At 48.0% G+C, this 14,083-nt stretch overlaps 1 protein-coding gene across 3 annotated transcripts in view; it reads left to right on the top strand.

Moving 5' to 3' along the window:
- Nucleotides 1–14,083, top strand: part of PIGG (phosphatidylinositol glycan anchor biosynthesis class G (EMM blood group)) — a 72,011-nt gene that overhangs the window by 17,099 nt on the left and 40,829 nt on the right. The window contains exons 4-8 of one of the 3 annotated variants that reach the window (XM_077345457.1): nucleotides 671–859; nucleotides 4,312–4,456; nucleotides 5,313–5,525; nucleotides 7,039–7,256; nucleotides 11,851–12,132. In XM_077345457.1, coding sequence (XP_077201572.1) covers nucleotides 671–859; nucleotides 4,312–4,456; nucleotides 5,313–5,525; nucleotides 7,039–7,256; nucleotides 11,851–12,132 — 1,047 coding nt within the window. Of the gene's footprint in view, nucleotides 1–670; nucleotides 860–4,311; nucleotides 4,457–5,312; nucleotides 5,530–7,038; nucleotides 7,257–11,850; nucleotides 12,133–14,083 lie in introns of those variants that run through there. The other 2 variants (XM_077345458.1, XM_077345459.1) reach the window with 2 other exon arrangements.

The following is a 14,083-nucleotide window of genomic DNA, read 5'->3' as shown; positions in this document are numbered from 1 at the left end:
AATTTCCTTATGCCATTGTTGGCTTGTTCTTCATTCCTCCTGTTCTTTTGGCTGATGGGTCACCGTTCTGTTGCCCCAATTTTCTCCAGTAGCTTTGCCTGAAAAAGGTGTGTGGGAGGGAGAGCATTTAAAGGGAGCAGGTGGCTCACTCCCTTTAAATATCTCCCCAGCACTTTGGCAGGCACTGTCTGTGAAAGCAGTAGGCAGGGAGATGCATTTAAACAAGCTGACTCATGGCCTGACTCAGGTGCTTCGGCTCGGATGGCATTGATTTGGGTACTTTTTGCCTTACCAAATTTATCTGTTATCTGGTCCTTTTCACTGGACATGCCTGGGGATTGATCCTGAAACCTTCCACATGCTGAGCAGATGCTCTGCCACCGACCCACAGCCTCTTCCTGGTGCAAAGCAATTCCCAGACCACATAAGGTAGCATGAGTGCCCCCCCCCCACCCCGTGCACAGAGCCTTATTCCTCACTCAGGGAAATTCATCATGCAGCTCTCCCTCCCACACCAGTGCTAATCCAAAAAAGGACCTACCCATTTGTGTGTGCAAATGAGCCCTCTTTTTTCATTCGAGTCGAACATGTTACCTCCAAGCATAAGAAGTGAGGTTGGGTAGATGGCTAATATCACTGGAATTTGCCTTTTTTCGTTGTTCCCTCCAAGGTCGATGACAATGTCACCCGACATTTAGATAAAGTTCTGAAGAGAGAAGATTGGGATTTGCTCATTCTTCATTACTTGGGGCTGGACCACATCGGTCACCTGAGTGGACCAAACAGCCCTTTAGTCGGGCCAAAGCTGTCCGAGATGGATAACATCATCAAGAAGATCCACACTTCGCTGCTCTCCAAGGTGAAATTCAGATGTCTTTAAATGGTCAGAAGTAGGATGGGGTGTTCTTTGAGGACCCAAAAACCTTGTCACTTGAAGTATGTTGACTTTGCTTTGGGGCTTTTGGAAGATTTAGCTGATGCCTTTGAATGCACTGGAAAATGTATTAATATGTGGTAAATATTTATGATACCCTGACCTGAATGGCTCAGGCTATCCCAGGTCTCAACAGATCTTGGAAGCTAAGCAGGTTTGGTCCAGCTTAGTACTTGGATGGGAGATGACCAAAAATGCCCAGGCTAGCTATGTTGAGGCAGGAAGTAGCCAACCATCTTTTGCCTTGAAAACCTTATGTTGGCTGTGGCTTGATGTACATGATGCCATTTATATGCATAGCATCTCATGCATTCTGATGTCACAATGAACCGTGACTGCTGGCAGTTGGAGTGTATCGTGTTTCAGTTCCAAGGGTGGCCAAAATGTGGCTCTCAAGATGCCAGTGGACTACAATTACCATGAGGCCCTGCCAGCATATGATGGACATCTGGAGAGCCACAATTTGGAAATCCCTTGTCTGTTTGGAGATTTGCTGTCCCCTTATTCTGGTTAGTTGCAGGTTGCAGTCCTGAGCAGTTTCCTGGGAGTAAACCTCATTGAATTACATAGGACTTACATCTGAGTATACCTCCTTAGGGCTCTTGAGCCAGTGTGGTGTAGCAGTTAAGAGTCGTGGCTACTAATCTGGAGAGCTGGGTTTGGTTCTCCACCCCTCCACATGCAACCAGTTGGGTGACCTTGGGCTTGCCACAGACGTGATAGTGCTGTTCTGACCAGGTGGTCCTGTTAGAGCTCTCTCAGCCTTACCTACCACACAGTGTGTCAGTTGTGGGGAGAGGAAGGGAAGGCAGTTGGAAGTCGCTGTGAGCCTTCTTTGAACAGTGAAAAGTGGAGGATAAAAACCAAGTCTTCCTAACCGTGGTTCGTTTCTGGCTAGCAAATCCTGGTTTGTAGTAAGCCTGGATTCCTGTATTCAGATGTCACAACAAGCCAGAATTAACCTCCCACTTGTTATGTAATGCCCTACCAGGACGCAGAGCAGCAAACTAACTTCACCACTTTGGTCATCTCCTTCTAGCACAGACCCAGAATATCCCCCCACCCTGCTTTTCCTGGCCTTACATCCTTACCCTCCTATGCTTCACATGGAATAGTTTAAAGTCGAGTTGTTTTCAGAGAGAGAAACACAACAACAGTGGGACTTTCCATTTGCAAAAGACACAAGCTTTTGTTCACCTCTCCAGCAAATGGCTCTAGGCAGCACATTGTTGCAGTATACAGCCCTCTCGAACGCAGACAGTCCTTCCCTCAGCCCAATACCCTTTTAGCCCAATCCCCTTTTAGTTGCTCCAGGAACAGAATCAGTAGCCTTTTGAGGTGTGGGATGGTGGGGACTGATGGACACATTGCAGGGAAGTGAGTCTGATCAGCCCTACATGCCCTTGACTGGAGCGGCAGCCAATCACGCTGGGTAATTCATACAGCGCTCATTTATTGCATTCACCCGTAGATGTTCTTGGTTGGAAATGCCATTTGTGAAATGGCTGCTAGCGTCATTAGCAAAACAGGGCAAGGCCACTGCCCTGAGGAGCCTCCATTGTGAACTTGGATGGTGACGAAGGGAGAGAGACAAGAGCAAAATGCACTTAGCAGACATGTCTGTTTGGGCACCTAGCCAGGTAGCTCTTTGTGCCCAAGTTTTTAGCACTTCAGGCACTCAGGAAGCCATCAAGGCCAATTTTTACCTCTTTGTCAGAACCCTTGGGAAATACTCGAGGTGCTTAGCAACCTCTAATGCCACTTCATACCTATTTTAGCGATCTTGCATTCAGAAGGTCTTTTTTTCTTTTTGAACCACCTGACCTGGGGTCGGAGTCATTAGGAGCTCTACCTGCCCAATCTTGGGCCATTAGAACTGCATCCTCGACAGTAGCAATAGTTCCACTGCCTTCTAAGAAGCAACCGGGTGGATAATTCTTTCGTCTTCCAGATATGCCTGCTTAAGGAATCCAAAGTATAAAACTGCCCAGGTAGTTTAGCGTTGCAGCTGTGGACAAAGATGCCGGAAGCAGTCTTGGGGCGTTGTGTTGTTTTAGTGCCGCTGCCTCTGCTGCTGGATCACAGCACTGTTCTATGGGGGAAATGTGGAGCCATCGGGAGGAGGCTGTAACATGCCGAGGCAGAGCAATCGAGGGCGTTGCACCAGCGCAGATCTCACTGGTCCTCTCGTGGTGGGATAGCCTGAGCTAGCTCAGTCTTGTCAGAGAAGCAAAGCCTGGCCAGCCCCTGGATGGGGGACTGCTTAGGAAGTCCGGGGTCAGAAAGCCAAAGCAGGCCATAGTGAATCACCCCCGAGCCTCTTTTGCGGTGGAAACCCTGCAGGGTCGCCATAAGCTTGCTTCAACTTGACGGCAGACAGCGACCCTAACAAAGCACTAGCGGGGCAGAAAATTAATTTATGGCTTAGTTTTTGCTGTCTGATACTTAAAGAAGAGAATGTGGCGCAGAACAACAGCCAAGGGGAGGCTTAACAGCTTAAGCCGCCGTGCCACAGTGTGCCATTGATTGCGGGTCATGCTGAAAGGAGTTGCCCAGCGCTGGTTGACTGTTGTACCTGTCAGTTCCGCGGTGGCCCTGGCCCTCCCCCTCGATTCGGTGGCCACCAGCTTCTGGTCTTCCCTGTGCGCTGTCACAGCAGCGAAGATTCGAGGAACCCGCTGCTGCTTTCCTTTTGCTGTCACATCCCCATTTCTCTCTGCTTCCGATTGTATCCGGAGCGAGCAGGTGGCTGAGTGGGCTGGAAGGGGGCTCTCTGCGGGGGGCCGTAGCAACTTCCTCGTTTGAAGGCCTCTCTTGTGAGGGAACGTTCTACTTCAGGGTAATTTTTGGTATCCTCCTCACCATGCCAGCCCTCTATTAGCGATCTGCTTGCCTAAGAGCCGTGTTTAATTTCTGGAAGGAGTGATGATGGAGATAATTTGAAAGACACCCCTCCCCAAGCCCCTGGCATTTGAAGGATGTCTATAGCTGCTGAATTAAGTGAGTTCTATGCTGGCTCTGGAGGCATTTTGATGGATGCCTCCGTCTGCCCAAAACTTGTAAATCTTTCGGCCTTAAATCTGGGTGTCCTTCAAGGAAATGAAGTCTGCAAATCAAGGCTGTGCACCCCCCCCCCCCACACACACAAAAAGATTAAATAAAAGAAATAATACAAAAAGCTACTCATTGAATCAATGAAAACCTGTTAACAATGGTATGAGAGAGAAAAATAATAAGAAAGAATTGAAAAACTCAAGAAAGAGAGAAAAGAACCCATTAAGTTGCACCAAGGTTCTGGAATGTATCGTTAAAGATCCTATGCACGAGCCTGTGGTAAACCAATCCTGCTGAGACCTCCGATTCTTCCTCTTGAACAGCAGGAGGGAGAAGCAACACTGCCCTGCTTGCTTGTCGTGTGCGGTGACCACGGGATGTCCGAAACGGGGAGCCACGGCGGGTCCTCGGAGGGCGAGGTGCACACGCCCCTGCTTTTCATCAGCTCTGCTTTCGACAGGAGAAACGGTAAGGCAGTCCTCCTTGCTGCACGATAAGCTCCGTAAAGAGATTAAGCCTCTTAATTAAAACCAGCACGAGAGGCTTGAGTTGATGCACAGTCCAGGAAAACAGCTGTTAAAGCTCAGGGCATGTTTTTTTTTAAAAACTCCAATCTAAAATTCAGCAGAGAACCAAAGCTGCTTACAAAATATGCCCCCACCTTCAACCCCCCCACATAACATCATACATTTTAAAAAAGCAAATGGGGGAAAAACCAAGCAGTGTAATACGCCGTATTCTGGCCTGCTGGCCGGGAGCCTGTTGATTCCTGCACTTTGGCTCTTGCCTCTTGGCCTTGCCCAGGCGTCTTGATCTGTCGTGGGAAGGGGCACAGAGGCTCAAACTATGTCTTATGCGGCAGGCAGCGCCGTTCCAAAGGTTCCCCTCCCCTGCTGCAATGTTGGTGTACGTTTGTCAGCCTTCCGACTGTCATGGATGCCTTTTTTTTTTAGAGCCACCTTGGTGTGGTGGTTAAAAGCAGCAGCCACTAATCTGGGGGAAACAGATTTGATTCCCTGCTCCTCCTATTGCAGCCAGCTGGGTGGTGATCTTGGGCCAGTCACAGCTCTCTTGGGGAACCCACGGGGTGTCTGTTTTAGGGGAGAGGGAGGGAAGGCGATTGTAAGCTGCTGTGAGACTCCTTTGGGCAGTGACACGCGGGGTGTCAACTCTTCTTCTTCTATTATGTGTGAGGATTTTTAGTTGCTTCTTTGAAGCTCATCCTCCTGGAAAGGAAGAGTTGTCACTCCCCACAGCCCTGATGAGCAGACTGTGTCTGGGGAGGTTCAGTAGGCAGGCCTAACCACCCTCTCCCTTCTCCTAGATCCCCGGAAGCCAGCAGAGCTTGTCCAGCAGACTGACTTAGCGGTCACCCTGGCAATCGGCCTTGGCTTGCCGATCTCAAGGAACAGTGTCGGGCAGCTCCTGCTGCCTGTGGTGCAGCAGAAGACGATGAGGGAACAGCTCCGGTTCCTGCATTTGAATGGGTTCCAGCTTAGCAGGCTCCTCCAAGAGAACACGCCTGCCTATGAAAAAGGCAAGTAAGTGGATCGGTGTGCTGTCAGCTGGCTCATAAGGACAGTAACGCTCAGCATTTATGTCGCACTTCCAAAGCGTATCACCTTGGAATGCCCTTGACAGACCTGAAACATCAATGTCGTTCTCCTCCCGAGTCAGAGGAGGGATGGAGGCTGAGAGAGGTGTGGATTAGGCTGCTTTTATTGGTGATGATTGAGGTTCCAGCGGGGTGACGTCCTCGTTTGTGGCTCGTTCCCTGTGCTGTTGTGGTTTACCAGCTCTCACGTGTTGTCACCTGGGGAAGGGGGAGAAAGCCATTAAAAATCCATTTCTGGACATTGGTGGGGAAAGTATGCTTAAATATTTTGTCTGCTTTTGTACGACTAGTGGGCTGTCATAAAGACTTGACTGGCTGACTATATTTCAATATTTTGACCCTGCTATTCTCCTTCTGGGGAACTCAAAACAGCTTACCAAACAGAAATATAACAAAATGCAAGGGAAATAAAGACATACAACCCTTCTGGGTTCCAAGTCTGGTGCGGACGTATCCCTGGCTTCCTTTTGCTAATTGAGATCCGGTCTCCTTTTTGTTTCTCTGGAAGAAACTTCCCCTCCCTTCCCTTGTTTTCATTGACTGCCATTCAGAATTAACATCTGGCCGGGTGCCGATTATCCTTCCCTTGTGAACCAGAATTTGAAACCTGCAAAAGAACTGTTCACAAGCTTCATTCATGGGAAGGGGCTATAGCTCTGTAGCAGAGCCTCTGCTTGGCATGCAGAGGATCTCAGTTTCCATCCCTGGCATCTTCAGTTAAAAGAACTATTAGCAGGTGCTGGGAATCTTTTTTCGCCTCAGATCCTGGAAAAGTGCTACCGGTAACCATTGACCATATTGAGCCACGTGGATCAATAGCTTACCTCTGTAGGAGAAAAACAAGGGATCACAGTGCAAAATACCAACGAGAAATATGAGACCATGATAAAAAACAACAGCAACACATTAGCAATTACTTACTACACTGAAGATGTTAAATGTCTACCAGAATTACCAAATGTTAAATAGCCAAAAGGTTAACAAAAATAGCAAAAAATATTAACAGTTCCATGCAACCTATGTGGTAGGGAATAGAGGCACACATCTAATATGTATATCAGCATTAGCTTTTGCTAAAATTGTTCTCCTGCCTGTTATCAAATCTTCATAAGTGGTTAGACTGGTAGAGCTCCCTCTTAAATTTGATCTGATGAAGCCTCTTGAACTGGAAATATATTCAGATTTCTGCTCCTGCTACTACAAACATTTTTGTTAACCTTTTTGTTAGCCTTTTGGCTATTTGACCACGGTATTTGCAGACGTACAACATCTGTTTGTTACTTGTTCAGTCTTCAGTGTAGCAAACTGTTTTCTTTAATCTTATTTCTGGTCCGTATCAAGCAACGTCTTAAGAGCATGCTCATACACTAGAAGCAACCTTTCACTATTGCCTTCGGATAACTTTCTGATCTGCATTCATGCGTCTCGTCCCCAGATCGTGGATTCGAGCAGTTTAAGGTGGCTGAGAAATCCCATGGAAACTGGATGAAGCTTTACTTGGAGGGAAATACCTCGGAAGTGCTCCTGAATCTTGGCAAAAAGGTCCTTAAGCAATATTTGGAGGCGATCAAGACTCTGAGCACTTCGCTCAGCAAGCAAGTGGCCCAGTACGACCTGTATTCGATGGTAGTGGGGACCGTGATTGTTCTGGAGGTAGGGACTGGCACATTACTCCAGTGTCCATTTGTAGATAACAAGGAGAGGCATTGTGCTAAGTAAATATCCGAACTTCTTAACTGCGGCAGAGGGCTGTCCGCATCCAGGAATATTCTCTCGTTCCCTGGCAGAAATGATCGTAGCTGTTCCTACAAAAGATTAAGGGAAACTGCGCTAGCACTGTTTGCTCTTAGCTAGGAGCTGAGTCTACGCAACAGTCCCATAGGAGACACAGCCTAGATCAGCCCTTTTTATCCTTCTGACTGTGGAGTAACCCCTGAGAAACTTGGCAGGCTTTGAGGCTACTCTGACATGATGTCAGCCAGCCACACCTCTGCCTTGCCCCCAGAAGTGACATCACCCACCCAGAGCATAAAAAAAAAATGCTGACCTCGAATATGATACTGGGTTCAGTGTCCTGCTTCCTGGGACTTCCAGGTTTTTTGCGAAAAGGAACACGTTTCTCGGTCTAGAACAAGTTTCCAGTTCTAAAAAGGAACACGTTCCTAGTTCTTGTGAAGATAACGTGGACAGGGTCAGCACCTGCCAAAATCTCAGAAAGAAGTGCTGAAACAGATTTCTGTGGTGAGGTTTGAATATTCTGCATAGCTCCTGGGTCTTGTCTTCTGCCTAAAACTGCCTGAATAAATTGTGCAAAAATGGTAAATAGGATCTCCAATGGTGGCAAATAAAAAAGTTATTCAGGTTGCTGATCTGGAGCAAAATGTGCAACTTGCCGGGGGATGCTCTCTCACCAGGTGAACCCTGAACTAGGATAGTTGTGAAAAAGAGGGTTGCTCCATATCAAAGGCCAAACTTGTGAATCTGGAATGAAAGCTCATTTGTGACTGCAATCCACTGCACATGCATGCAAGTGGAGCAGGTAGAATCACTCAGTGGCTTGGGACCTCACTTGTGGCTCTGGTCCTCCACCTGTGGCTCTTGTGAACATCCTTTTCAAATGTAGCACACACAAATCCATGTTCCAGGAAAGTGGGCTTGTGGCAGGCAGGTGGCATGCACCTTGAAAGAGGGTGGGTAAGTTGTGACCCTCTGTGAGGTGGGAGCCACTTGCCCAGGGTGGGAGCTGAAGATCTTTCCAACATCCCTTTCGCCCTCCCCCGCAGCCTCCAAGTGCTCATCCCAGGCAGCTCCCAGAAGGAGGGCAAGCTGGCTGCTGAGAAGGAAGAACAGATCTATCCCCACCACAACCACTTGGGAAAAGAGCCAGCTGCCCACAGTGAGCTTAGGGGTGTGTGTGTGGCTTTACATTTTTCATAGTCTTTATTACATATTACATACATTTGACTATTACATAGTCAAATTACAATGTACATAAAGTATTCATTGGTAATTAAAACAGTATAAAATTTGAAACACTCCAGCTAAAAGAATCAACAAAATTACATTTTAAAATTCACAAACATTATCTCAAGCCGTGATCGTAAGCCGTGACTTCTTCGGGTGGTGGCTTTACTCCATGTTCTCACTGGCCAGCTTGCACTCCGATGAGCACTGCGGCAGTCTCATTCTTGTGTGAGCTGCTTGGCCTCTGGAGCCAGTGTGGAGTCGTGGTAAAGAGTGGCAAACTCTAATATGGAGAACTGGGTTTGGTTTCCCACTTCTTCACATGCCGAGTGACCTTGGGCTGGGCCAGTCCCAGTGCGCTTAACACTGTTCTCGCAGAGCAGTTTCCTTAGAGCTTTCTCAGCCCCACTTAACTCACAGAGTGTCTGTCGGGGGGGGGGGGAGGATGGGAAAGGTGTTTGTGAGCCACTTTGGGACTTCTTCAGGTAGTGAAAAGTGGGCTATACCAAAGTAGCTCACCTCCTTTTTCATTGCTGAAGAGAGAGTTGGGTGGCACGCAGGGCGCCCAGCAGTCATGCAGCTCTCTTAGTGGAGGGTAATCGTGAACGTGGCCCTCTGCGAGCGACAGATTGAGGACCACTGCTGTGGGCCGTTCCCCAGGAGCATTTGGCGTGCATGAAATTGGGGGCGGGCGTACAATTTCCATTTTCAGAAATTGTGATTAAATGCTGGAAACTATGAGAAAACCCATTCATGTGAGCATGCTGACCCACAGAGCCGGTTATGAACCTCCTCCCCCTGCCGACAGGCTTGTAATGATGGTCATTGCAGGGAGCTGTCCAGAGTACTGATCAGCAGTGGAATAAACCGACAGATGTGGAATCCTCTTGCAGCCCATTTGTATCTGGCAAAGGGAGCTTTTGCTCTTGAAAGCTTCTACCCCCAAAATCTTGTTGGTCTACGATGCTACTGCACTGGAACCTTGTTCTTCTACTGCCAACCGGCACAGCTACATGCCTGTAGCCCTCTTACCGCCTGGCACTCTTAATTGCTTTCTGTGTGATTTTATAGGCGTATTTCCTCTTAGTAGAAAAAAAAGACGAAGTATGTATTTTGGCCAGTTTCCCAAAGTAAGCAACCATTCTGTTGGTCAGCACTCTGGACAGCTCCTTCCAGTAGACTAACACCGCCAACCAGCAGGAAGTTTAATTAATTGAAGTACACAGGGATTAGGCGGTATCCTGTCACTCTATGTATAGCTCATGCCCTCTTTTCTGCAGCAGACTCCTGGGTCTCATCATAAACCTTTCATATCAGAGGCAATCAGAATAGTCACAGTTCTCTTAGAGCTCTCTCAGCCTCACCTGCCTCACGGGGTATCTGTTTCAGGGAGCAGAAGGGAAAGTGATTGTAAACTGCTTTGAGACTCCTTTGGGTAGTAAAAGGTGGGGTACAAACCCCCCCAGTTCTTCTTTTTCTCCTTGTGGGGCAGTCTGCTTTACTGCTGGACCCCTGTTTGCCACTAGGACATTTCTCCTACTGCCTGGCTGGAAAATATTTCCTTGCGACGTCGGCCTTTTAGTCCTAGAGCAGTCCTCTGTAGCATGGGTAAACTGTGTGACAGCCCTTCAAATATTGAATACAGTGATTGAGCCTTCCTGAGTCTTCTGAAGGCGACTGCCCCACTGTGATGACAAATAATATAGAAATCTGTGGAAAGACAGATTTTGCCTCCCCCCCCCCAATTTTTCAGTAAAAATTCATAGCAAAAAGTAGAAACAGAGAATTACAGGTATCTCCTAACCTCTCTATAGAACTTCCTCCTTAGTTAAACATCTGACTGATGTGGACCAGGCTGCATTGGCCTGTGTAGTTTATGTGGCTCATGAAGATCCCATTGCCCCGGAGCCCTGGGGTTGATGGTGGGGAGGGGGAAACTGCTGGGGGTTTTAGTCAGTTGCTGGAGGCTGGCTTGAAGAAGCTGTGGGGAGGGGGGGTATTAGATTGCTGATTGATTGACTGTTTGATTGGTTTATACATCATCCCTTCTGGACGTACTGTCTTGGGGCATTTTACAGAATCTAAAAGCGTGATAAACCAATATATTCCACAATATACAACCAAATTTAAATTCTTAGAACCACAGATTAATGATAATTGCGGCAGCCGGGATGACCAGATGGATAATAGTTTATAGCCAGCCAAGGAGTTGGGTTTTTGGAGGGGTTGGAAGAGGAAGGGAGGTCAGAAGAGGCAGGAGGGAGACCCGAGGTTAGATACAGTTGGCTTCAACCCTAGACCCGGCGGAAGAGCCCCATCTTACAGGCCCTGTGGAACTCAGAAAGTTTGGGCAGGGACCTGATTTCTCTCGGGAGCTCATTCCACCAGGCAGCAGCTAGGGCTGAAAAAGCCCTGGGTCTGGTCGAGGCCAGACGTGTTTCCTTAGGGTCAAGGATCCTTAGGTGGTTGGAGTTGCTCAATTGAAGAGCTCTCTGGGGACCATATTATCCTCTGCTTGCAAACAGAGGAAGAAATACTAATAAATGCAGTTAAAATACGTGCTTGATTGTAACAAATACATTTCATTGTGTCCTCTTATCACTTCCCTACCCTGAGTTACGTTAAAATTGGGGAGGCAGGACTCTGGTTTGGAGTTCCTCACTCTTGGCTGTTTGGGCATGCTGTGTACAGACAGGGAGTTTGCTTAAGCAGGAAGCCTTCTGACAAAAAGAAGAATAGTTGGTGTTTATGCCTTGCTTTTCACTATCCAAGGGAGTCTCAAAGTGGCTTACAATTGCCTTCCCCTCCTCTCCCCAAAACGGACACCCTGTGAGGTCAATGGGGCTGAGAGAGCTCTGCTAGAACTGCTTGCAAGAACAACTCTAACAGGACTGTGACTGGCCCAAGGTCGCACTGCATGTGAAATAGTGGGGAACCCAACCAAACTCTCCATATTAGAGGGTGTTGCTCTTCACTACTACACAAAATCACAGGAAGGGAAAGAAATGAAGCTATGATCCCTTATATAAGGAAAAAACCTCGGTGGTGGCAGCTTGGTTTGCCAACTCAGGATCCTGAAGGGATGGTGGTGGGGAGGGGCCTAAAAAGCACCCATATGGGGCCTCCCCCCCCGTAACAAGGCCAGCTCCTCCGAGAGCCAGTGCTCTGTTTAGGGCCATGAGCTTGCACCTTGTGGTTCCATGCACAATAACACAAGATCATAACTTCATAGATCCTGACAGGTTTGTCTCCTTCCTTCCTTCCTCCCTCCCATCCCCCGTAGGTGCTGGTCCTCTTTGTGCTCAGCATTCCAAGAGCGCTGAGCTCCCGGGCAGAATTCGACGTGCCCCTTTCCACCCCGCTCTGCTCCCTGCTCTTCTACCTGCTGTGCCTGCTGCTGAGTGCCGTGCACGTGGTCCTGTGCACCTCGACGGAGAGCCTGTGCTATTTCTGCAGCCTTTCCTGGCTGTGGGCCCTCGGGGTGATCATGCTGGTGTCCGGCCTCTTCTGTGTCATTATGTCTGCCCTGGAGAAGAGGTGCCTGAGTCCAAAGCCCCTCGTCAAGGTGAGAGCCAGAAATACAATTGGAGCTTCCCTCCCATGTTATGCTGCATGTTCCTTCCTTAAAAAACGTCAGGGCTTTTCTTGGCTTTCATACGGCAGAGTGTAGATGCAGGAGTAGTGTGTCCAGTAGTGAGCGGTTAACAATGCGCAGGATGTATAAATGGCACAAACCAGTCTGAGTGAGATATGTTAAGAAATTCCAGTTTTTAGGTAGCCGACGGTAGATTTTTAACTTCGTTTACTGTTATTTTTATTGTTTAGACTGTATTTTAAATTGTATTTTAATGGTATTATTATGCCATATTGTGCACTACCCAGAGCTGGGATACCAGGATGGGTGGTATAAAAATCCAATGAATTAATGAATGAGTGAGTGAATGCATTAATTAATTAATAGAAAAATAGGCTTGCAGTACTGAGGTCGAACCAAATGATATATGTAAGCAGGTGCATGTTAATAAGTAAGAATGGTGTACGGCGTTGCTAGTGTCTTACAGAAGGCTATAGTTAAGAACAGCCCAGGGTGGCTCAATCTCGTAAGCTGAGGAGGGTCAGCCCTGGCTAGTGCTTGGAAGGGAGACCTGCAAGGAATGCCAGGATCGTGACGTGGAGGCAGGCAATGGGGCAAACCCACCTCTGCACATCTCTTGCCTTGAAAACCCCACAGCAGGCTTTCTCAAGCTTGGTGAAACTTTGGGGTTTCATGACTGCCCTGGAAGGGTTTCCTGAATGGGTGGGTGGTAATTAATTTTCCATATATTTTTTAAATTAGTTTAACATTTATTGGGTCATATGACTATATTTCGTCATGTCAACCTGTCCCCCCCTCCCTGGCCAACGATGGGCCTGGAGGGGAAGGGGAGGGGTCCCTGGGTGGGCGTGTCCACAGCTCTGCTTCCCAGCCATATTCTGCATGATCGCTCCACTTCTGGGGTTTCTCGAAGCCTGAAGAATACTTCAGGGGGGTTCTCAACCTTTAAAAAGTTCCTACAGGGTGGCCATAAGTCAGCTATGACTTGACAGCAAAAGAAAATAAATGAAAAAATTAAGCCCTTCTAACTTTTGTGGTTTTAAAAGGTCATAACTCTGCTCAGGGTGACATTCTAAATGACGGATATGGCGCCATACCAGAAAAAAAACAATTCTGGCATGGAGTGTTGGAAGGTCCTTTGCCGTATTGGTTTAAAACCTCCTTTAATTCGGTTTTCTATGCTAGGTTTTTCAGACGTCTAAGACCAGAAGGTGATACTTACCGGAGCGTTGGTAGCTCAGCCTACTTTAGCAATGCAGATCTGTTCAGTGAGGCATATTTTTAATTTGTTTATTGCCTCGGTGTCTTGCTTTTCCTGCAAGGAGCTCAGGCTGCGGCACCTAAGGGCTTTTATCCGTACAATCCGCTTCTGCTGTGGGCTAGGTTGAGACGGGCAGCACACTTCATGGCTTGATGGGGATTCAAATCTCTCTCTGGTCTTCCGCTCTGTCGGCTGGGTGAGAGGAAACCTCCTTGAGGCTTCTGTCTGCAGGCATCCCGGCGTTTAGCAGCTGTGTATGGGAGCTGGCATGGTACCTAGTGGTTAGAGCGCTCCGCTGGCACTCTCTTGCAGTCATGTCGGAAGACAGATTGCAGGACCGGGTCAAGCAGAGTGGGCTTTCTGCCATTTCTCTTTTCATTGCATTAAGAGCTAAGCCGGAACCAGACCTTCTGCCTCTCTCAGGATTGCTACCAAGAGCCTGTATTGGCTTCTTTAAAGGGTTGGATCCAGTCATAGTTCCCACTCACAGAGCTTGGGTGGGTTGACCTTTGTACTGTTGACCTTCGACTTACCTGTCGTGCTGTTTCTGGGGGTCCCCTGTCCTCTAGAGGGAACATTTTGGACTGCAGAGGGCAAAGAACATAAGTAGAGCCCTGCTGGATCAGATCAGCAGTCCCTCTTGTCCACTATCACACAGTG

The sequence above is a fragment of the Paroedura picta genome, chromosome 7 (assembly GCF_049243985.1).
Source record: "Paroedura picta isolate Pp20150507F chromosome 7, Ppicta_v3.0, whole genome shotgun sequence".
Classification (NCBI taxonomy): Eukaryota; Metazoa; Chordata; class Lepidosauria; order Squamata; family Gekkonidae; genus Paroedura; species Paroedura picta.
This window is presented reverse-complemented; position numbering and strand designations above follow the sequence as displayed.